General features: G+C 34.1%; 1 protein-coding gene across 1 annotated transcript in view; it reads right to left on the reverse strand.

The window, feature by feature from the left end:
- Window positions 1-23,821, reverse strand: part of CRPPA (CDP-L-ribitol pyrophosphorylase A) — a 295,374-nt gene that overhangs the window by 152,374 nt on the left and 119,179 nt on the right. The window contains exons 7-8 of the mRNA XM_049785700.1: window positions 8,839-8,931; window positions 8,517-8,609 (exon numbers count right to left, since the gene is read on the reverse strand). Of these exons, the coding sequence (XP_049641657.1) occupies window positions 8,517-8,609; window positions 8,839-8,931 (186 nt within the window). The remainder of the gene's footprint in view (window positions 1-8,516; window positions 8,610-8,838; window positions 8,932-23,821) is intronic.

The following is a 23,821-nucleotide window of genomic DNA, read 5'->3' on the forward strand; positions in this document are numbered from 1 at the left end:
GAAAGGTATGTACGCCATTATGATCAAAATAAAAATTAAAAAAATAAATAAATAAATCAGTCAGTAAAATTAACTTGTACTATAAATATTAAATATTAGTTATAAAGTACAGCAAACTAGAATAAAAAAAGACTAAAAACCAACAAAACCATTCAGAAGAGAATAAGAGAAAAATACTCTGAAAACACCAAGGCAAAGTAGAAGACATAAAGCAAAAATACAAACAATTACAGAAAAGAGTGGTTTCTTTCCCAAAGCAAAAGTCAAGTTCATCTATTATAGGAAGAATTGATTTCAAGTAGGAGGCTATTCAAGATCTCTATCTAGAAATGGAAGATCTCTATCTAGGAAATAGATTAATGGCCAGAGCGACAGCACAGCAAGTAGGACACTTACTTGTCTTGTATGTAGTAGCCACAGCACCTATTTAATTACCTGTGCCACTCAGGAGGGCCCCTGAGCTAAAAGCTGGGCATAATTTCCTGAGGACCATGTGGGTGTTCACCTCCAAGATGAAAGTTGAAACTTCTAAAAGCTTTCCATCTTATTTCATTTCTGCAATAGTTGATCTAGCTATCCTTTTACAATACAGAATGAAAACTTTCCCTGAAATGACTGTGCTCTGTCTGATAAATGGCAATATCCATTTTGCAAAGAATGTGCTGCTGTCGAAAATGCTGTTTAGTTTTTAAAGACGGAACTCCACCCTTTTGCTTGGTTTGAAGTATGTATGGAATGTTATTACAGTGCATAGTGATAGAGATGATTGGACAGATGAAAATGGTGGGTAGACAAAAAATATATACAGGTGAACATAGTATTGTAGTTTTATTATGGGGAAAATCCAAGGAAAACATAATAAACATGATTCTTCAGGTGAAATTAAAGTATATGATGGCTATAAAGTTGGATCAAAATATAATTATCATACTGAATCTGATTCATATTTACAAACTACTACTATCTGATTTTCTCTACTATAGTTTTATATAAGTTTGCATGCATATATTATATATGTAATATGTGTGTATAATATTGTATCGATTTAGAGATAGCATGTATGAAATATCAAACAAAAGTAAATTACTTCAGACCATATACTAGTGTGTGTATAGAAAATATTTTTAGAAAATAAAGGGGGCATCCCATTCTGTTTACAGATAAAAATTCTGAACTTGACCCAGGGAATCCTGAGTAATAATCTATTCATGTTCTGCCTGTATCAGGGCCTGAATTTAAAACCTTGCCAAGTTCTGACATTCTATGTGAAAAAGTTTTTTAAATATTACAAGCAAAGAATCATATATTTATTTAAGATATGTGAGAGTTAGTTATCAACAGGGGAAGCTTAATAAAATATATTGGTCTCAGGCTGGAGTGATAGCACAGCGGGAAGGCATTTGACTTGCACGCGACCAACACAGGATGGACCCCAGTTCAAATCCCAGCGTCCCATATGGTCCCCAAGCCTGTCAGGAGCAACTTCTGAGCACAGAGCCAGGAGTAACTCCTGAGCACTGCCAGGTATGACCCAAAAACCAAATGTCTCATATTTGTAAAGAAATAACACACTATGGGTTTAAAAAAAATATTAATGTAATAATGCCCAGAGATGAGGGAGGAAGGACCGGCTCAAGATATGAAGCTCACCTCAAAGAGAGGCAAATGCAGTTAGAGAAACAATACACTAACAACTACCATGGCAATGTTAATAAGTGAGAGAAGTAGAATGCCTTTCTGGAAGACAAGTAGAGGTATGAGAGGAGGCAGATGGGGGCTATTGGTGGTGGGAATGTTGCACTGGTGAAGGGGGATGCTCTTTTGTGACTGAAACCCAATGATAGTCATGTTTGTAATCATGGTGTTTAAATAAAGATTAAAAATAACAAACCACACAATACAAATAAGCTAAGTTTCTATTATTCAATAAGAGGATCAGAGGGCCTGTGACATAGAAAGTAAGCGAAAGAGAGCAAGAGAAAGAGAGAAAGAGTATAATGAAGTCTCCTATAAACAGCTGACACCAGTTCTATACCTGGCATTGTATCTAATCTCCTGTTTACCACCAGGAATCAAAGAGTACAGAACCAGCAATGACAAGTTTGGCCCTAAAACTAAAATGAATACGTAAAGTAAAATAGAGTTTATAACTGGGGAGATAATTTCAAAAGACTGGAGTAGATGCTTTTCATGCCTGAGTCTAGGGTCCATCTCCAATTTCCTCCAACACCAAAGAATAGTACCTGGGCACTGTCAATAACTCCAAATATTGCATATTCCTAAAACCAAAATGACTGATCCAACATTTGATTTATTTTAAATCAATGTAAGCTGCATAACAAAAAGGCTATTTTCATTTATTCTGCTGTTGTGTTTTTTCCTGTGGAATTTTATTAACTGATTTACAAGGATAGTTCTGACAAAGTTACAAACAACTCTGCTCATATGACAAAGTTTAATAAACTACTTTAAACAGGAAAATATCTACTCCAAATCTTGAGCTAAATCAAGAAAAAAAATTCAATAAACTTAGGAAGTTTTTCAAATTCATTATTTTCATATTTTCCTAAAAAATATTCTATTTAAAAGTAAAAATGTACTTTTACTAAAATAGGAAATACTCAAGGTCTTGCCCTATGTGTATTTTTGTTTTTACACACCAACAATCAGACATCCATCACAAATAATCTGAGGAAATTTCCATAACTCATAAAACAAAATTTCAATAACTGATAAATCATAACCAAACATCTCAAAAAACCTGAAAACAGTCAGTTCTTTCTATTCAATACTTTCTACAAAAACTTGATGATTTTGCTTATTTGTTTTCGATTAATTCCTTCATATATGAAAATTCAAAAAGTTCCAAAGACATTTAGAAATGTTTATAATTTTATTTTTGATTTAGGCAGGACATATTTAAGATCTACTATCAGAAAAAAAAAAACATCTGTAAATGGACCAAAGATAGTATAGCAGGAAAGGCACTTACCTCTCTTGTATACATTGGACCTGGGTTCAATCCCCAGAACCCATATGATCCCACTGAGCCCTCTAAAAGAAAATATTAAACACCAGATGGACGTATCCCCCTCATAAAAAGAAGAAAAGTACAAAAACTGTGGAATTAATATATCCCTACAACTGAATCCATATATGATCATGAAAAATAAAACTTTAGAGCATCTTATGTAAAATTATCATGATAATAAAACATACAAAAAGTGTAATTTTGGGGATGGAGCGATAGCACAGCAGTAGGGTGTTTGCCTTACACACGACTGCCCCAGAACAGACCTGGGTTCGATCCTTGGAATTCTATATTGTCCCCAAGCCAAGAGCAATTTCTCAGTGTAGAGCCAAGAATAACTCCTGAGAGTCACTAGGTGTGGCCCCCAAAACAAACAAAAAAAAAATTGTAATTTTCTGAAGAGAAAGCTAAAGGTACCTTAGGCAAAGTAGCTACATTATTTTACTACAGCAGATTAGTCCCTTCATCATCCAAATGTTTATTAAACACAAATACACAAACATACAAAATATTCAAATAAGAATAAAAATAAGTTAGGTATCTGAAATATGCACATTGTAAATAAAACAATATGCAGGCAGTAAGAAATACAAGAGTAAACTTGCATTTGATGTTATATAAGAACTGGTTAGAAACCTGCTTTTTATTATCACAATAAAAGGGTCAACTGGAAAAATAAATAAATAGTAGTTAAGTAAAATTTGATAGATACTTGACTGAAAATTTGCTAAGAAATCTAATAAGACAACAGGAGACTAACGTAAATCAGTGGAGGCTCAATACCCTTTGAAGTTACAGTAAAAGTTATTTGCAGTTAAAATAAAGAAGCATGCTTTTTCAAATAACATTTGTCCTTTATTACAAAATAATATTAAATATACATATGCTGCACTTGAATCTTTTCCATTCTACTATTTAACACATTCGTGGAAACATGCAAAAACTGAGTATATAGGATACACAGCATATTGAATGGATCCTGTTCCTGTCTCCGTCACTGGTGAATTGTGGAACCTCTGGAAACAATTTACATCTCTCTGATCATTTCTCCAGATGTGAAAGTATCGAGTGTCAAGGGAGGGTGTTGTTCTATTTTTTTATTGCTGACATATTCAAATATTAAACATTTTGAAGTATCTTAAAGACACATATTTGAATTTGCTATGTCAATAAACCACTTCCTAGTAACTAGAATTAAATTAGAGACTTTTGAAGATTTATGGTTTTCAAAGCATTTAGAATACCATATGGGAATTATTTTTAAAATTAATTCACGAAAGGATTCTTAACTATCAGAGAACCAATAAAAAGTCATGGTCTCCACAAAGAAAGAGTCCTTAGAATTATTGAGATAATTACCATATTATATGAATAATAGAACTGTACTATTTTATAGAAAGGTGAAAAACTAGTTAAAAATTAAATAATTTGCCTATAATTTGCCTTAATTTGCAATTGTGAACTTTTACTTATTTTTATTGTTAATCTCTTCTTGCTTTTGAGGCTTTAATCTTTATTTACTGCCAATGTTATGAATCTTTATTATTTATCTAACCTAATATTACCAAGTATACTTTTCTGGAAACCTTGCCTGATTCAGAAAGATCAAAATTTCTATTGTAGAACTGAGAAATAACTTTCTGAGGTTTTAATGTCATTTTGACTAGAAATCAGGTCCATTTGCCTGCTAAAAACTTTCTCCTCCAACTCTAGTAAAAAAGTCTTTCTGGGTTTTATTACAAACTGAGATACCCAGAAAAAAAATAATAAATTCTTTGAACTTTTTTGTATTGTTTAATTTAGGTTAAAAAAATCAATCACTTTAAATTACAGTTGTATAAATTTAAAATTTTATGCATTTCAATATATATAACACATTGCTTCATTTTTTCTAAACATTTGTTGGCTATTATTTAAAAAATAAAAATCAACTTAAGTGTCATTCATCACTGGAGGAGTGACTATAGAAGCTCTGGAATATATAATCACTGAACTACTTTTAGTACTCGGGAACAAATACGAATGGATCTTTGCTTTTTGTGACAACCTGGTTGACTAGAATTTTAGGCAATCATTCTAAATGCTAAAAGGGAAATGAAAGACAATTATCAGATCGTCTCACGCAAATATGGAAAATAAATAAAGCAAATGAAATGTCGAAACCAAAAAAAAAAATTAAGTCTGTTGAAAATGATGGTTCAGATAAGGAAAGATACTTATCAGAAGGAAAGTTATGTTTCCAAGTACCTGGGCACTGGAATTTTGGTTATAGATAGAGTAAAAGGGTCTTATGCACAGAGACAGATCCAATGCTGCTTCCCAGGAGACAGAGAGGAAAAAAACGCTAAAATACTTGCCTTCAGTCCATGGCAACTCATAAGATCCCCTGAGGTTTGGCAGGAGTAAACTCTGAGCAGAGTTAGTTATGTAACTCCCACCCAAAATCCACATAGACAAAGCTTAACTTTATTCCTACATCACAGTATTTTAAATTTGGCAAAAGAGATTTTTGTTCTTTTACTTTGTTTTTGAGCCACACCCAGTGGCACTCAGGGCTTACATCTGACTCTGCACTCAGAAATTATTCTGGGAAGGCATGGGGGAATATTTGTGATGCTGAATATAGAATTCAGGTCGGCCATGTGCAAGGAAAAACGCCATACCTGTTGCGTTATCAATCAGGCCCAGTAAAAGAGAATTTTATCCAAATATTAAAGATGAAAAGAAAATAGAGAGCTGTATATGGCACAGGCTGATCATTTTAACATCAGGTGACTACAAAATAAGCTTTTACATAGACTTTCTGAAAAATTATTGTAATTGGGCTAGCAGTAGGTAAGCAGAAAGAAAAAGTTAACAATAACTTCAGTCAAGCCAGAATAAAAGCCTTTCTTCAATATATAAAATATGCCAAAAAATATCAGAAATAACATTTGAAAAATGTTCAGGAGTAATTTCTGCACCTGTTTTACATTTGCAAAAAAATTAGATATTTATGAATTTGTTTATAAAATGCATATATTAAAATGCATAAATAAATTTACTTTCTAGGTAGGGAGAAGTGTAGAAAAAACAAGGTACAATTGTTTCCAAAATTCATAGTTAATAGATTATAGATGATCTCAAAACCTATAGAAATTTACTGAGACAGAATATGTATAAAGTGATCCTATCTAAAACTCTTTTTTAGTGCTGATATTTCAGCCTTAGTAGTCAAAATTTTAGTTTATGTGATAATTTTTAAAAACATTATAATCCAATAAATTAAAATGAACTAAGTTAATGTATGACAATACAAAGCAAGAACATTAAACTTAACATTGATGTAATTCATTAATTGTACATACACTAACAAAAAAATGAAAACTTGATAAAACAAAACTACTTAAACATTATAAAAATAAACTAACGGGGCCGGAGAGATAGCATGTAGGTAAGGCATTTGCCTTGCATGCAGAAGGACGGTGGTTCGAATCCCGGCATCCCATATGGTCCCCTGAGCCTGCCAGGAATGATTTCTGAGCGTAGAACTCAGAAAAAAGAAAAAATAATAGGGACACTGAGGAGATATTATAGCAGAAAGGGTGCTTGCCTTGGACCCAGTTCACCTGGGTTTGATCCCTGGAATCTCCAACAATCTCCTGAGCAATGCTTCGAGGAATGATGGAGCCTAGGTAGAGTAAGGAATGAGCTTTGAGCACTGCCAGGTGTGACACAACACAACAAAATGAAAAAGGAGACATCCAATAAAAATCATCTGCACACAAAAGAGTAACTGAATCAAAGTGAAAACTGACTATACAGAATAGAAAAAAAATCTCTACACATCATCTATGTGATAGCTCAATTTGCTAGTCATAAAAATAACTATAAAACTCATCCAAAACAACCAACAGCCAGATTTTAAAACAAGCTGAATATCTGAATAGCTACTTATCCAAAACGGACATGTATATTGTCAATAACCACAAAAATGTATTATTAGTATTATATACATGAAAACTTGCATAATGAAATATTACTTCATAGAAATAGCTATTACCTAAGAATCAAGAAATGCCAAATATTGGAAAGTATGAGGCTAGAAAGAATCCCTTATACTTAGTTGGTGTGAATATATCATCTATCTATCTATCTATCTATCTATCTATCTATCTATCTACCTACCTATCTATCTATCTATCTACATACATATATATATTAGTCTTTGTGGAAAGCACTATAAGAAATTTTTATTTTCTCAAATACCTGAAAAAGGAATTCAATACCATTGAATTAATCCACTTCTAGATATTCTCCTAAAATATACACAATAACACCATACTACTAATATTTGTACCCCTGAATATATAGCAGTCATATTTACAGTAGCTAATTATTGAAAGTAATTTAATTGTTAACTGACTATATATGTATGTATACATAAATACATATATAAGTATCATGTGCATATACATATGCATATGCATATTTTACATCTAAAAGTACAATCATTTACAAATGGGGGCTCAGGCTGTTTCCAATCAGCTATTATAAATATGGGTATATATAAGCATATATACTATATTGTACATATAAGATAAAATTGGAATATTATTCAGCTATAAAACTCAATTGTCCAACTTGCAAGAATAATAATAAAAGTATGCTTAGTGAAATTAGTGTCCTTTAGTGAAATTAGTCAGATAGATAAATACAAACTTTGTATGATTTCACTTGTGTATAGTACATAAATAAAATAAACAAAAAAACAAAAGTAAAAATTAACTTTGAGACTAAAATCACAAAAGATCTTGCGAAAATGTCCATGTATTATTCTAGGAATTCTTTTAATCTGTTACTTATCCACTTTTGCTCTTCATGAAACAGAGATCACAAAATAAAGTAATAATGTTTTCCTTCATCTTGTTTTTTTTTTTTTTTTTTTTTTTTTGGTTTTTGGGCCACACCCGGTAATGCTCAGGGGCTACTCCTGGCTATGCGCTCAGAAGTTGCTCCTGGCTTGGGGGACCATATGGGACGCCGGGGGATCGAACCGCGGTCCTTCCAAGGCTGGCGCAGGCAAGGCAGGCACCTTACCTCTAGCGCCACCGCCCGGCCCCTCATCTTGTTTTTTATTCCCTCTTATTGTTTTAACTTTTATAGCAGCTCGGTAATATGCTTTAAAAAATAAAAAATAATTATTTCACACTATGAACTCAATATATTTGGTGATTTTAACACAAGAAATAAAATTGGTTGGTATTTTGAATAAAATCATTTCCCCAACAAACTAATTGAACCAAAAGATTGTAATACAAAAAATGGTAATCAGAGAACTCTGGGCAAGAGTGTATAGATTTAAAAAACAAAAAAAAGCTGTTGTTTTTCACACTCTTAGGTCAGTTTATTCACAGGAATAAAATTTTTGTTAAACAGTAAGGTTGAGCTTCAAGAAACAAAATGCAAATCTGAAGAAAAAGCAAGACTCAATTAATTTACTTACTGAAATAACAACAACAGGATATAAAATGGAAATATTACTCTTTTCAAGAATATTCAGTAATTTCACAGTTTCTTGGAGATCAGAGGTCATAACCTGAAAGACCAGAAAAAAAATTGAAAGCAGTTTTGCTAGTGTTTTAAAAGTTAATTTAATAAAAAATAAAACAAGAAAAACATTTATGGGTATAATTTTTAATTTTCACATAATTTTAAGTACCCAAAGATCATGCTTCTAAAATTTGAACTTTACCTTTACCTATTGTCTTCTGCATTAAATTCATACATATCTACACCAACTACAAGGATTTATATTTGTGACTTACATTTATACAAACAAAACTGTAGCACTGCTGTAAGATAATTTGTTCAATCTCTCCTCCAGCAAGACATAGAGGCCCAGGTGTAATTCTTATATGCTATAAGAAAAAGGAGGAAAATACATTTACAAAATAGAATGTTCAAACTTATATTAACAGATCTGTAAAAAATGAGCAAATTATTACTATTGGAAATTTTATTTATGGTCATAAATAAAAAACAAAAATGTTCAGGCTAAAGTTTAATTTATCAAGACAAATATATTTAAGTATTCTATAAAAATGAGTATTATTTTAGCAAGTGGAGGCTTAAAGCTATTTCTTTAGATAAGAATAAAATGCAGTAAAATCTCAAGTTTCTTTAGAAATGGGCAAGTAATCTGATTTTCTCAAAGGAAATCACAAAGTAACAAAAATTTTTTTCTTTGAAAGATTTCTCAAAGAAATCACAAATAGAACAATCACAAAGAGACAATTTTCCAGAAATGTATCACATATAAAAATATCCAAAAATTTTCTGAAGAAACTTACAGTAAATTTAGCATTAGGTTGACTTTTGAGAATATTTTCTTAATGTTTCCATTGCTCTTGCAAAGATATAAATGTATTTATATCCCCCCCCCCAAAAAAAAAAAAACAGAAAGAAACCTTTGGAGCCAAGGGATATTATTCCATGGCAGAGTATCTGTCTTAGAGGTGTGGTACTGAAAGCTTGAGCTCTAACACCACCCCACCTGCCAACTACACAATTCTGGCAGCATTGGAACCCCAGCTATTTTCCAGAGCCCCGTGACAAAATATGTGTAAGAATTTCAACTATATGTGCAAACACCCAGCAAATATTGCAACTTTCTGGTGAGCTCAACAACAGAAAAAGTGAAGTGTGTATGCTAGAGAGAATGTGGGTGGATGTAGTATAAGTGGGAAACATATACAGGGCACTCCAGAATAATAAATACAAAAAGGAAAATGGGTTAATTATCAAGAAGTCACTTTTGGTGTTTTTTGTTGTTGTTGTTGTTGTTGTTATTGTAGTTTGGGTTGGGTTGGGTTGGGTTGGTTTGGGTTGGATTGGGTTGAATTGGCTTGAGTTGAGCTGAGTTGAGTTGAGTGAGTTGAGTTGAGTTGGGTTGGGTTGGGTTTGAGTTGGGCTGGGTTGGGTTGGATTGGGTTGGATTGATTTAGGTTTGGTTTGGTTTTGGGTCCACAACTAAGGGTTCTTGGGGGTTAGATTTTCTGAGAGGGAATTCTCAGGTTTAGGATTCCTGGCTGTGCACTCAGGAATCATTCCTGGCGGGTTTGGCATGGGGACCATATGGAATTCTGAGAATTGGATCATGTTGCCAGTGTGTAATGCAAATGTTCTCCCTGTTATGTTATCACTCCGGCAATGAGAGTCTCAGGCCAGTCACTGCCTGGCAGCACAGAGCCCAAATCAATACCAAATCAATACTTATGATCATCTTCTTACTGCTACTGTTAGGACCAATTATTTATAAGACCTTGGGGTTTTACACCTCTAAGCAATATTCATCATACTCAGATGCACTTTGGTATAGATAAGATACAATACTCAAATCTTGAATAATTTTTGACTTAACAGATATGAAACAAGACAATCACATCAGTTACATTTCTTCAAGAAATATCTAAGTATATGGATAATTTCAAAAAGAGTCTTCTTTTAAATGTCTCATTTGTATAAGTGTAAATAGTCCTAAGAAGAAGCCATGGGGGAATATTCTGATTTAGCATTTTAAGGATTAATATTAATAAACTTCATTGTGAGGATAATTTCAGGATGCTTCCCCTTTTACAAAAATATGTCTTTTTAATCACTTAAGGAGCTTGATCATTTTTAAAGCACAGAACAATTTTTAAGAGATTTTTTTTTAAAGGGAATAAAACAGTTCCAGGAAAATTCTATCACAAGCCTTCCACTCACTAGCAAGGGATACCAATAGGCAGATAAGAGTAGCTGTGAAATTAAATTTAAAGCAGTTTCTCCCTGAGGTCCAAGGTCTTTATCGGGAAGACAAATGTCACCCCCTAGGGTAGAAAACAGGGTAAGGGACCAATCCAGAGGTACTTATAGTTTATAAGCAACAAGCACCAACAAAGAAGAATTATCCTGAATAGAATGAAAACAAGTTATTCCCAAAACTCCCCTTTTAATTCTTTAGGGAAAAAAAGCAGAAATATGAGGTAAAAAAAGTAATTTATTTCCCAAAATTTTATAAAAAAAGGTGGGAGCCCTATCAAAAGATAAAAAAAAAAAAGTGGCAAGTTTTAGTTTTGTTTTGATTTTGATAGGTACAGGTAAAGTTGGATAAAACAGATAGAAGAAACCTCTGGCTTAAAAACACCCAAAAAGCATTCTGCCATAAGACCAACTACAGGCTCCAGGCATACTAATTTGTCTAACACCGAAGACTTTCTTATTGGTCCACCAAAAAAAAAAAATCGCTTTATCATGATTGTTGCAGTCAAACTTCTGTAATTAGAGAGGTAGGCTTTGTTTTTTAACAGATTTTCTGTCAAAGTCATGATGTCAGGAAATGTCTCCTGGTTTCATCTCAGCATCAAGTGGAGTGGCAGAAAAAAATAGTCCTGAAAACAAACCATTGCTGATTTCCAAGTTGTTATCACCCTGGGGCAAATCAATGCCAGGGCAAGGATACATCATGCCTTGGTAGGAGATCAATTCCTGGTGTTGGTGCAGAAAACCACACCTCTTTTAGAGATGGGATTCAAGATTCGAGGAATGGCTGATGTCCGAGCAATTGAAGGCAAAGTCAAATCTCTATGACAAATGTTCAGGATGGAAGGTTTCCTTGCAACAATAATCTTTTGGAGTCCCATTCCTACTAAATAGGAACTTCTCCTTATACCTCTTTTTTTACTTGACAAAACTTCTTATTAAAACAACTCAGTTAAGGGGCCATATTGATAGCACAGCAGGTAGGAAATTTACCTTGCATATGGCCAATGGGGTTCAATTCCTGACATCCCATATAGTTCCCTAAATTCACCAGGAGTGAATTCTGAATATAGAGTCAGGAGTAACCCCTAAGCACCATTAGGTATACAAAACAATAAAAATATTTTTATTATTATTAATTAAAAGTAAAAGGTAGGGGCTGGAGAGATAACATAGAAGTAGGGCATATGCCTTGCAAGCAGGAAGGTGGTTTGAACCCCAGCATCCCATATGGTCCCTTGAGCCTGCCAGAGATGATTTCTGAGTGTAGAGCCAGGAGCAACCCCTTAGCACTGCAAGGTGTGATCCCCCCAAAAAATAAAAAATAAAAGTAAATGATAAAATAAATATAAAACACAACTATTTCCTTCTGTTTATTTATAGGGTAGAAAAATAAGAAATATCTACTGAGTCTCTTATTTTTTGCTGAATAACTTATAATTTTAATTGAGATTTTATACATTACATTACTCTTGATAATAGCTTCTCAAATACATAATTCCAACACCATACTCAACGCCAGTGAAACAACATCCCTCCCCCAAGACAACAACAACGTCCTTCTCATGCTTCATCCACAGTTTATTTGGTAGATCTGTTCTCCCATTATGTGCATCTTTTGGGGGGGGCCACACCCAGTGATGCTCAGGGGCTTGGGGGACTATATGGGACACTGAGGGATCAAACCACAGTCCATTCTAGGCTAGTGCTGGCAAGGCAGATGCCTTACCACTCCATGCCACCGTTCTGGCCCCCATTATGTGCATCTTTGATGTTGCTGTGTATCTTTAAGCCCCATATAGGAGACAGATCATTCTGTATCTACCTTTTTGTTCATGTTTACTTCACACAGCATGATGTCCTCTAGTTCCATGCATGATGCTGCATGGATTATTTTCTTAGAGTTCCATACTATTTAATTGTATATAACATATAATGTATAGACAATGAATATGCATTAATGCATATAGTATAATGCAGTGGTCCTCAAACTATGGCCCACGGGCCATATATTGTATTTGTATGTTTTGTTTCTTCATTGCAAAATAAGATATATGCAGTGTGCATAAGAATTCGTTCATGGGCCCGGAGAGATAGCACAGCGGCATTTGCCTTGCAAGCAGCCGATCCAGGGCCAAAGGTGGTTGGTTCGAATCCCGGTGTCCCATATGTCCCGTGCCTGCCAGGAGCTATTTCTGAGCAGACAGCCAGGAGTAACCTCTGAGTACCGCTGGGTGTGACCCAAAAACTAAAAAAAAAAAAAAAAAAAAAAGGGTTCGTTCATAAGTTTTGTTTTTACTATAGTCAGACCCTCCAATGGTCTGAGGGACAGTGAACTGGCCCCCTGTTTAAAAAGTCTGAGAACCCCTGGATAATGTATATTAATACAATATATACTCCATATATTCACACAACTTCTTGATCTATTTATCTGAAGTTGGGGAATTGTGTTTCCATAGATTCACAATTGTACTAAGATTAGAAATGAATGTAAGTGTACCTATATTTTTTAATTAATGTTTTTGTGCTTTCAATATAGGTGCAAAGAAGCGTATCATTGGGCTGGATGGGAGTTACATTTCTTTTTTCTTTTTTTTTGAGAAATTTTCATATGGCCTTGCATATTGACTGAACCAGATGACATTCCCATCAACAGTGGATGAAGGTTCCTTTCTCACCACAACCCTGCCATTACTGCTTCTCATATTCTCATTTACCAATGTTTCTCATTCTTTTATCAGAGCAGTAATCCTATTCAAAAGGGTTTCATCATGAAGAAAAAATCATCTCCTGGAGTTCTCACCTCCAAATGCTAACACACTGGAGGTTAGGAATTCAACCTATGAATTGTAAGAAGAGAATTCACTTACTCTATAACACTTTCATATAATACATTCTAAATTTCAAGAGTATCTTAAGAGAGTTGAAGAGGCAGGACAGTGGGCAAACCCATGTATCCATGGTAACACATGAGCGCCACCATGAATGATTCTCGAACACAATGCAAGAAGTAAGCACTGAGTACAGATAGCTCAGCAGGCTTCAAACTTAAAAAGAAAAGGGCCCGGAGAGATAGCACAGCGGCGTTTGCCTTGCAAGCAGCCGATCCAGGACCAAAGGTGGTTGGTTCAAATCCCTGTGTCCCATATAGTCCCCCGTGCCTGCCAGGAGCTATTTCTGAGCAGACAGCCAGGAGTAACCCCTGAGCACCCCCGGGTGTGGCCCAAAAACCAAAAAAAAAAAAAAAAAACTTAAAAAGAAAAGAAAGGAAAATACAAGCCACACAGTATTAATTATTATGAAAACAAATTTTCTTTATTTATAAATTAAGAACTCTGATCAAAAGTGTTGCACTCGGCCTCATACCAGAGCTTTTCTCCCTAGCCTGGGGAGTGCTGGGAGGCTTGGCAGGCCCCCAGCCATCCTTGTCTTTTTCCCCTGACTCCAGGCCTTCCCTGGGTGCCAGCTCAGATGGCCAGAAGTGGGTTCAGGTGGACTCTTAGTGGTCCTCAGGTTCCCCCCTCCCTTCGTACTCCGGGGGGAGGTGCATGGGGAGGAGGGCAGGCAGACATCTGGCTTCCGGTTTCCTCTTTGATTCTGGAGACCAGCTCTTGCCAGGTATGGGGTTTTTCTCCCCTGGACTTCAGTCTTTCCCTGGGTACCTGTCTAGGTGGACTCTATAGGGGTCAACAGACTTTCCCCCTATCTCTCCTTACACTAATGGGAATGCGCTCTGGGAGGAGGGCAGGCTGCTGTAGCACTGGTTTAAATTGGGACAGTCAGTGGAAATTTTTTCTCTTTGTTTTCATATTGATAGTATTGTGTGCATATATTCTATATATCCATAATATCCATCTTGTATTGGGACCATGATACTGCCCTACAAAGCTCATTTCTAATATTTTACTGCCTCAGTCCCAACCCTTACTTCCCCCCATCCTCCCATGTAGGTGTAGCTAATGACATGAAGCTCACCACAGAGAGTGATAAGTGCAGTTAGAGAAATAACTACACTGAAAACTATCATAACAATGTGAATGAATGAGGGAAAAAGAAAACCTGTCTCGAGTATAGGTGTGGGTGGGGTGGTGAGGAGGTAGATCTGGGAAATTGGTGGTGGGAATCTTGCACTGGTGAAGGGGGGTGTTCTTTACATGACTGTAATCATACAACTACAATTATATTTGTAATCACGGTGTTTAAATAAAGATAATTGAAAATAAAAGTGTAGCACTCATCAGTTAATGACTGTAGTAGGCTAAGAAATGTAAAGACATGGGGGTAGAACAATAGCATAGTGGGTAGAGCATTTGCCTTGTATGTAGCCAACCTGGGTTAGAACTCCAGCATCCCAGAGGGTCCACAAAACACCATTAGGAGTAACTGTGAGTAAACCCTGCATACCACTGGGTGTGTCCCAAAAACAAAACCCAAAAAATATGCACACATAGTATTTTTACAAAAGTAATACCTGTTAGCCTTCCTTATGTGTCCTTAAAAACCACAAAGACCAAACTTTTTTTTTTTCTTGAAGTGGAAACTCTTTTAATTATTGCTTCCAGTTTAATGTAGGGTGTTGTGGAGATCTTATTTTTTGGGGGGTAGGGAGGGTTATAGTCCTTTCTTCCCATTGAGAAAAAAAACAATTTTTCCATGCTTGAGTAAGGAAATTTAGATTTCACCTAAATATAGCAAAGGACTCTTTGACACCTTTAATAAACAGAGACAGCATTAGACAACGCTATTACGTTGTTTATGTAAAAGCGCCATGGCATCATTTCATGCTGTCATTCGTCATGTTTCCACACTCAAGCACAACAAATGGAACAATCTGTTGGCTAGTAGAACTCTTTGTTCTGTAAATATTTTGGTTCCAAGGCATTTAAACAAATTTCAGACAACCTTCCAGTGTGTTCATTAAAATTAAAGAAATATAGCCCACAAATAAAATATTCTCCTTACTTCATAACAAATAGGAAAAATTTACCATTAACTAAATGCAAACATGTGCATATTCAAAATACTATTTAAAGCAGGAATATTAGGAAGGGGGACACATTGTCCAAAATATTTTCCATTTCAGCAAAGTGAAGGCTTACCCAATACTGAAAGGCTTTGAATCATGTGCTGTTGTAAGAGGCTCAAAAACTTGCAAAAGGTGATTGCTTTTCATGTGACTGATTGGGGTTTAAGACCCAGAACTACATATTGTCACTTAATTATAGAGCCAGAAGTAAGCCTTGGTCAAAACATAAATAACTTGAAAGTGTTCTCCATAGAAAATTAATAATATAGGAGAGGTAGCACAGTCAGTAGGAAATTTGTATTGCATGCAACTGAGCTGCATTCAATTTCCGGCATCCCATATCGTTCCTCTGAGCCCACCAGGAGTAAATCTAAGTGAAAAGTCAGGAGTATTTCTTGAGCATCACAGAGTATGGCACCCAAACCAAAAATTACAAACAAAAACTAACAACATATCATTTACTCTAACAAAGCTATTTCTATATCATCAAAAACAAATTGTATCTTTATGCATCTTTGAGTACTTCCTCTTGGGAAACTCTGAAAAGCTTTCATCCCCAGTCCTAGAGGCTCAGGAACCACCAAAGCTAAATCCACTGGTTCTTTGGGGATCATGCAGTGCTGGATGTCAAGCCCAAAGTCTCATATATGTAAGGCCTGCACTCTAACATTTAAGCCGTATCCTTGGCCATGAAAATGATCTATGTTTTTTGGTCATCAGCCTATTTTCTTCTTGTGTGCTAATATAGACAAAAATATATTTACATACAAATAAAATTTCTAACTCATGACTTTTTATTGTTATATTAGTCTATATATGTATTATATAATTAAACTATTGAATGTCATCATTTTGTTTACATGTTTAAAAGGCTTTAGGCACATTTAGGCTATATTACATTTTAGTAAGAACTATTTAGAAGCTTTATCATATAACCTATTTCAGAATTATATAGATCAGGGTATACACTTCAGGATCCTTTTAAAGCAATGCATTTCAAAATACTAGAAATGCAGAGTTGTATCTGGCCAAACAATCTTACCACAGATAAAAAAGACTAACTTAAAGTGCTAATTACTAACCTATTTATCCTCCCCTCTGTAATTCTAATATTACTTTGCTCACTTCTTTATCACTCACTTAGTCTTGTATTGCCTGTCACAATATTTCACAGTATTGACTGTCTCGTATTGACTGTTGGCCACACTTCATCAGTGTTACTACCTCCAGTCCATCTCATCTCTGCAGCATCTACTATCGGCCCTTCACTCCCTCATTTAGTAAAAAATATTTTTTCTGATTTGGAAATCAGTGAGAACTCTTGGTAGTACTTGGTGTTTTGAGCTCTTCTCAACTGTTCTCTTGATTGATGTCTGCCTAGCGGCTACTGCTTTATCTCCAGATACACAGTTGGCCCATGTCCAGGAAGAAAGAGATTCCAGAAGTCTGCTTGTTCATCATCCTATCACCATTAACCACAACTATTCATCTGGCTCCCAAACGTACACAACACTGTTAAAGAGATCAGTATTAAAAGAAATGGTAAAAGAGATGAGCACAAGAATAAATGGCCGGCAAAAGCAGAATGTACAGAGTACCACCATGGTTGGCGAGTAGGTGGGGATGTGCAGGAATCAAGAAAATAAAAGGATGACTTTATGAAGAGAGTAATTTTATGTAGTCATAAAACAAAAGTGGACAGCATGGAAATTGCCAATTACATAGTAAGTGACATTAGAAGAGGGAGGCAGAAAAATAACATGACTTCAAGCAACATGCATGCAGGACAAAATGTGGAATAATAAAATAATGCTGTAAGCAAAAGGTTCCTTTTAGATCCCAGAATATCATAAATAACTACTCAAGCTATATAAAAGTGTACATATACGCACACTATAAAATTATCAAAGATATACACTGTAGGTGCAATAAAAAAGAGGGACTTTTTTTTTAACCAAATGAATGAGAATGCTGCTTTGATTATACACTTTTCAAATAATAAGTCAAAGGTAGTTACTATGGCCACAGCTTAAAAGGATGAATTTAGTTCAGGTTCCTTAAAACAAAAGACACCCTGGAGTCATATTACAATAGAACAATATGCTTAATGATATTTACAAACTAGAGTTATACTGCATATAAACTGTTAAAATAAAATACAACCCCAAACTTAGTCATTACAGAAAACATGTAAATTAGAATAAAATGGTACTAAAAAACATTTTGTATCCTATACTTGAAACAAAAGAAAAAAACCAATAAACTATAAGCACAATGAATAAGTTCTAAAACTAAATGTAGTCTAACTAAGATAAAATAATTCCTGTGGACTCATTAAAATCAACTCGAAGTTTGGCAACTCTAATCTTCACAGCAAAGGCAAACTTTTGCAGCTTTTTTATAAACATTTTCCTTCTACATGGTCTTCTTCTATCATTTGTGTAAATTTAAATTAAAAAGTGTGATTTGACAAATATATACCCAAATCTAGATGATGGGTGTTCTTTTTGTTTGTTTTCAGTCACTATATGAGCTCAATCCTAAATGGACAAGAACAGAGGACTTAATAGTTACAAATTAACTTTCAGATTAACTGTAAAAAGTAATATTTTAACATGTCACATGTCCCTGCTTTCCAAAAACATGCATAGTTATAAAAGGCAAAGATCTGTAAAGTAAATAAAGAAAAATTCCAAGAATTACCCTTATTTTCTTATAATGACATTATAAAACCATAACAACCAATTATAATTAGTTTTATTGATAATAGCATGAACATAATTAATACTATCCTGAGAAACTAGGTGGTCTAATAATTTTGAACCTTACTTTTACCTCTGGAAAACTTATCAAAAATTCTTGTTTGTCTCCCAAATAAACTGAATGGATTTAATTGGATGGTCTTCAACAACTTTCTGTACTCTTGGAAGGCCGCACACGCATAACCCTATGTTAACCGAATAAACTGCTGTTGGCATTGTTGAGTTAGAGATCCAACAGCATAACTAACTTCACTGTGCTAGTTCACTGCTATTATACCAGACTTTATAGTGTCCAACTTCAAAAACTAAAATTTTTACACTACTACAATGTATCATAATAAAACATTAAATGAACCTATTAATGGTTCTTATTGTTCAGTTAGGGCTTAATTTGTTTTTTTCCCCTTTTTTCAGCTTTTCTTCTCACTTTACTTGGAACTTTTGATGTTTTTTTTTAACATGTCATATGTTGAGTTTAGTTAAGTCTACAAGAAAAGATACATTTGCATATACCAGTTATGATCTTTACAGCATTAGGAAAATAAATGAAGTACCATAGGCAGGCCTAAGCAAAACCAAAGCATGACTTATAACCAGGGAAACAAATTATTTACAATTATATCCTGCTTCCAATGTGTTGTTATATAAAAATAATTAAATTTTGTGCTCCAGAAAACAAAAAGTAGTAAACAAAAACACAAAAAGCCCTATTGACTCATGTTCCAAATGAATATCAGTATTATTTAAAAGGTCAATTACTTTTATTATTGCAAAAAAGGGGTTTCGAACATGAGTGTTTTTAAGGATAATGTGATATATGATGAATACAAAATCTTTAAATATAAAATTTAATTTTTAATCATGAGTCAACAAAATCTTTACAGACAAAAATAAATGAGATTTCATTTCACACTAATGTCTTCTATCACATCGGTTTGCTCTTAGGACAAAATATAAGTATAATTATTTTTACTACTAGTACAAATAATATCTGCATACACAACTATCTCTCTTTTTTTTCACGAATTATGTAACTTTTAATATGTTATTCAAAATATTGCTTGTCAAATTAGAACCATCAATTAATACTCTACCATGTAAATAGACACTTTCTATTTTCATTCATTCTCTAAGGTATTATTCAGCAGTAGGAGAAAACAAATGAGATCACACCAAATTAACCCAAATCCAGAGGTTTTGCACAGAGGCAACTAGCCAATATACATCTGATAGGATATAAACCTAGGAAGATAAATTATGTCAATTCACATTTTGTCATTTTATTTTGAAAAGTCAAAACTTTTTCTCACAGGACAATTCATTTTTCTTTCTCATAATCTAGGCAAGAATGATGTATGATAGACCTACAGATGACACTGTGCTTTATAAAATTGATTCACCAGAAATGGCAAATGTGAAATTTCTTATTCAAAATATTGACAAAAACTATTTTAAAAAAAGACAGAAGGAATCCAGAGTATTAAACTGTAAGTGAACACTGCTGGTTGACAAAACATTGATGATGAGGGCTTATTTGTTTATAATATAGATGAGGGATGATCCATTATTTACTATGTTTCCTATGAGAAAGAAAGCAATGAAATCACAGAGTTATAAGGAAATTCACTGTTATATATTTTTATTTAGTTCTTAATATTTAACAATAAGTTATTAATATTATGGTATAATAACATTTCTAGTATCTATATATATTTCGTCAAAGATGGGTTTTATGTATATATAATTCATAATAGTGTTGCTGGTTAGGTTTTGTGACTACAATGATGGAACAATACACTATCCACTGAATGTTAACTTTCCTTCCTCACACATCTCTGCCTCATTTCCCCAATACTACCACCATACCTAAGCTCATGCCTTTGAGCATTTATTTATTTCCTATGTTTCTTTATATCTACATATGAGGGAGAACATCTTATTCTGTACCTTTACAAACTTCACTCAACATTATAACTTTCAGATCAATCCATGTAGCAACAAATAACATAATTCCATAGTCTCTTATACTATATAACTATACAAAAAATATATTTATAATCAGGTTTTTTTTTTCCTAATCATATGTTCTTGGATACAGATGACTACATCTGTATAGCATGTTTGGGCCTTTGGTGTAAATGCCAAAAGCAGAACTTCTGAGTCATGGCAGATCAACTCTTTATTTTCTAAGAGGTGTCCAAAACATTGAACCAGTGAACTTTCCTACCAACAGTGGTTGTCACCACATTCCTTCCAATACTGGTTGTTCATGCTAACTGTGGTGTGTGCCAGTCTCAATGGTTGTTCTTGTTCATTGGGACATGTGCCAGTCTTACTAGAGATATATTATATTTGTTTTAATTGGAATTTCCTGATGACAAGCGATGAGGAACATTTATTCATATAGTTATATTGGCCATCAATATGTTTCTTTGAAAAAGTTTCTATTGATATTTTTCCATTTAATGATGGGCTAATTGTTTTATTCTTCAGTTTTACAAGTTCTTTTTTTAACTTGATATTAGTCTTTTGTCCAAAGGGTAGTGAACAAATATTTCCACTGTGAGGGGTGCTTAGGCAACATTTGGCAGTGCTTAGGGCTTACTCCTGGATCTGTGTTCAGAGAAATTAATAGCAAAGCTCTAGGAACCATCTAGGATGCAAGTTATTGAACCCAGACTGACTTCATGAAAGAAAAACACCTTAGCCACTCTACTATTTTGTTCCAGCATTTTGTATGGTACCATTTTTTTTATCTTTATCTCTGTTGTCTTAGCTATTAGGACCAAATATTAAAGCTACCTCTAAACTCAATGTCAGAAAATGTTATGCCTAGTTTCCTTAATATAATTTATTAATTATAAATTATATGTTTAATTTTATCCATTTGATTCAATCCATTTGAATTGAATGTTGTGCATGGGTCAAGAAATAATTCTGATTTTGTATTTTTTACTTGTGACTAATATCATATGTTAAATAATCTTTTCTTGCTCCACATCATGCTCTTTGCTTCTGTTTTAAAAGTTAGATTTCCATCACTTAAAGATTACTCTAATAAGTTACTTTCCATTGGATTGAGAGTGTGTCTCCATTTCAGTACCATTCTATCTTGATTATTATATTTTAAGTTACATTTGAAAAAAAAAAGAAGCCCCAACTCTTGTTTTTTCCTAGAATTATTTTGGCTATTTAGGGATTTATTTTCACATATAAATTTTAATGGTCTTTGATTTATATTTCTAAAATTATAATGGGAATTTTATAGGAACTGCATTGAATTTATATATTGCTTCTGGGAGGAGTATCATTTTGATAATATTGATCCTTCTGATCCATAAACAGGGATGTGTTTCCATTCCCTTGTATCTAGCTGTATGTATCTAGAGAAATGATACAGCTTGAGATAGTTGTGCATACACAACTATCTCAAGCTGTATCCTTCAATCCATTATTCCTCATTCATTTTAACCACAGAAATCTTATTTTATCATTACTCCAACAGTTTTTGAAATACTTTTTATATGCTGTTTCTTCTGCATTCCTCCTTAAGTAATGAATTACTGATATATTTTATGCTAAAATAAATATCTTATTTGTCAAAAGTTTTTCACTCACTGTCCTCATCCCAATCTAAACCATTTCCTATGCTTCTCTTGCATAAACATGAGTACTTTTTTTTCTTAGTAGTTATCACAATTAATAATTAAACTACTTAAAAAAAAACTGTTTACTATCATATATTCAATGGATACTAGTTCCTTGAGGACAAGGGACTAGAGTGTCCACTTTCCTCTATCTAGTCAGTAAATCTGACTATTATTTGGTAATAAACTAGGAAGTTAATAAATTAAACACTATGGGGCCAGCGAAATAGCATGGAGGCAAGGCACTTGCCTTCCATGCAGAAGGATGGTAGTTCAAATAAAGGCATCTCATATGGTCCCCCGTGCCTGCCAGGGGCAATTTCTGAGCATAAAGCCAGGAGTAAGTCCTGAGCGCTGCCGGGTGTGACCCAAAAACCTAAATAAATAAATAAATAAATAAATAAATAAATAAATAAATAAATAAAACACTAAAGGAAAGAATCACATTTTTCATTGATAAATTTAACCCTCTTAAAATATAGTAAGCTCTTTGCTTACTATAGAGCTCCAATTACATTGTCACACTTATGAGACAAGGGAAAACCTGGCATTTGTCTCTCCTGTCCAGTGATTATTCTGTGAAATACTTAAAACACATTAAATACTGAATAATGAATAAGAAGAGCATGGTACTAGATGACTTAAAATTGAAATGGGAGTTAAATGTGCATATTTTATGGAAAGCTGGAGCAATGTCTCTTTCCCAATAAGCTCCTTATTCAACTCTCTGGCAACCTCATTCCCGAGTTGGTGTGTATCATTATGTTTAAGTTTAGTTAGTTTACCCCAAAAGTATAGCTTGAAACAGTGCCCAAATAATTACAACTCTTCCTGTAGTTTCAACCAGAACTTTTCCCCCGAGCTGATCAACAATTCTCCCTTTGTGAGCCAAGCAGTTCCATCAATATTTCATCTACCCTTACAGGTGCCTGGATATCAGTTGTGTTAACTTCATCATACTCTTAAGAATGTTGAAGCACAATAAGGTAAAACTGCTAAAATGCCAGGCATTTTCTACTTTGTTATAAACAAACAGATAAATGACTTGAATTTGCCATTTTAATGAGAGTAAAATGACATAAAACAATATTCTTCACACAGGGACAACTTTGGAGTTTAGAAATAGTCTGTCAAACTTAAATACTTGGCTTTATTTTTTTTGGAAGATGACTAACGTAGAAAAAAATAAGGTATCAAGTAGCCCAAACATTCTTTCAATTTATGACCTCCAACAAATCATTACACCAAAAGGTTTTTCTATTTCTAGTAATAAAATAAAAAATAATTCAAAGGGTTTCTTCTGAGGATTAACGTAAATAGCACATTGAAGGCTCTGTTAGTATTAAAGTTGTTTATCAGAAAAAAAAATTCTAGAAGTCAGGTATCGGGAGGGGATCTGAGGTAAGACTACCAGTGGGCGCCATTGCTGGTGCTTGAGGACATGGATGGAGGGTGACCTGCACCTGAGGGAATCTGAGGCAGGCTACCAGTAGTCACCATTACCAGCACTTGGGGACTAGGGCGGAGGGTCTGCACATGCTCAAAGCTATCTGGAGGAAGGAATCTTGAGGGA

Source organism: Suncus etruscus, chromosome 13, assembly GCF_024139225.1.
Source record: "Suncus etruscus isolate mSunEtr1 chromosome 13, mSunEtr1.pri.cur, whole genome shotgun sequence".
Taxonomy (NCBI): domain Eukaryota; kingdom Metazoa; phylum Chordata; class Mammalia; order Eulipotyphla; family Soricidae; genus Suncus; species Suncus etruscus.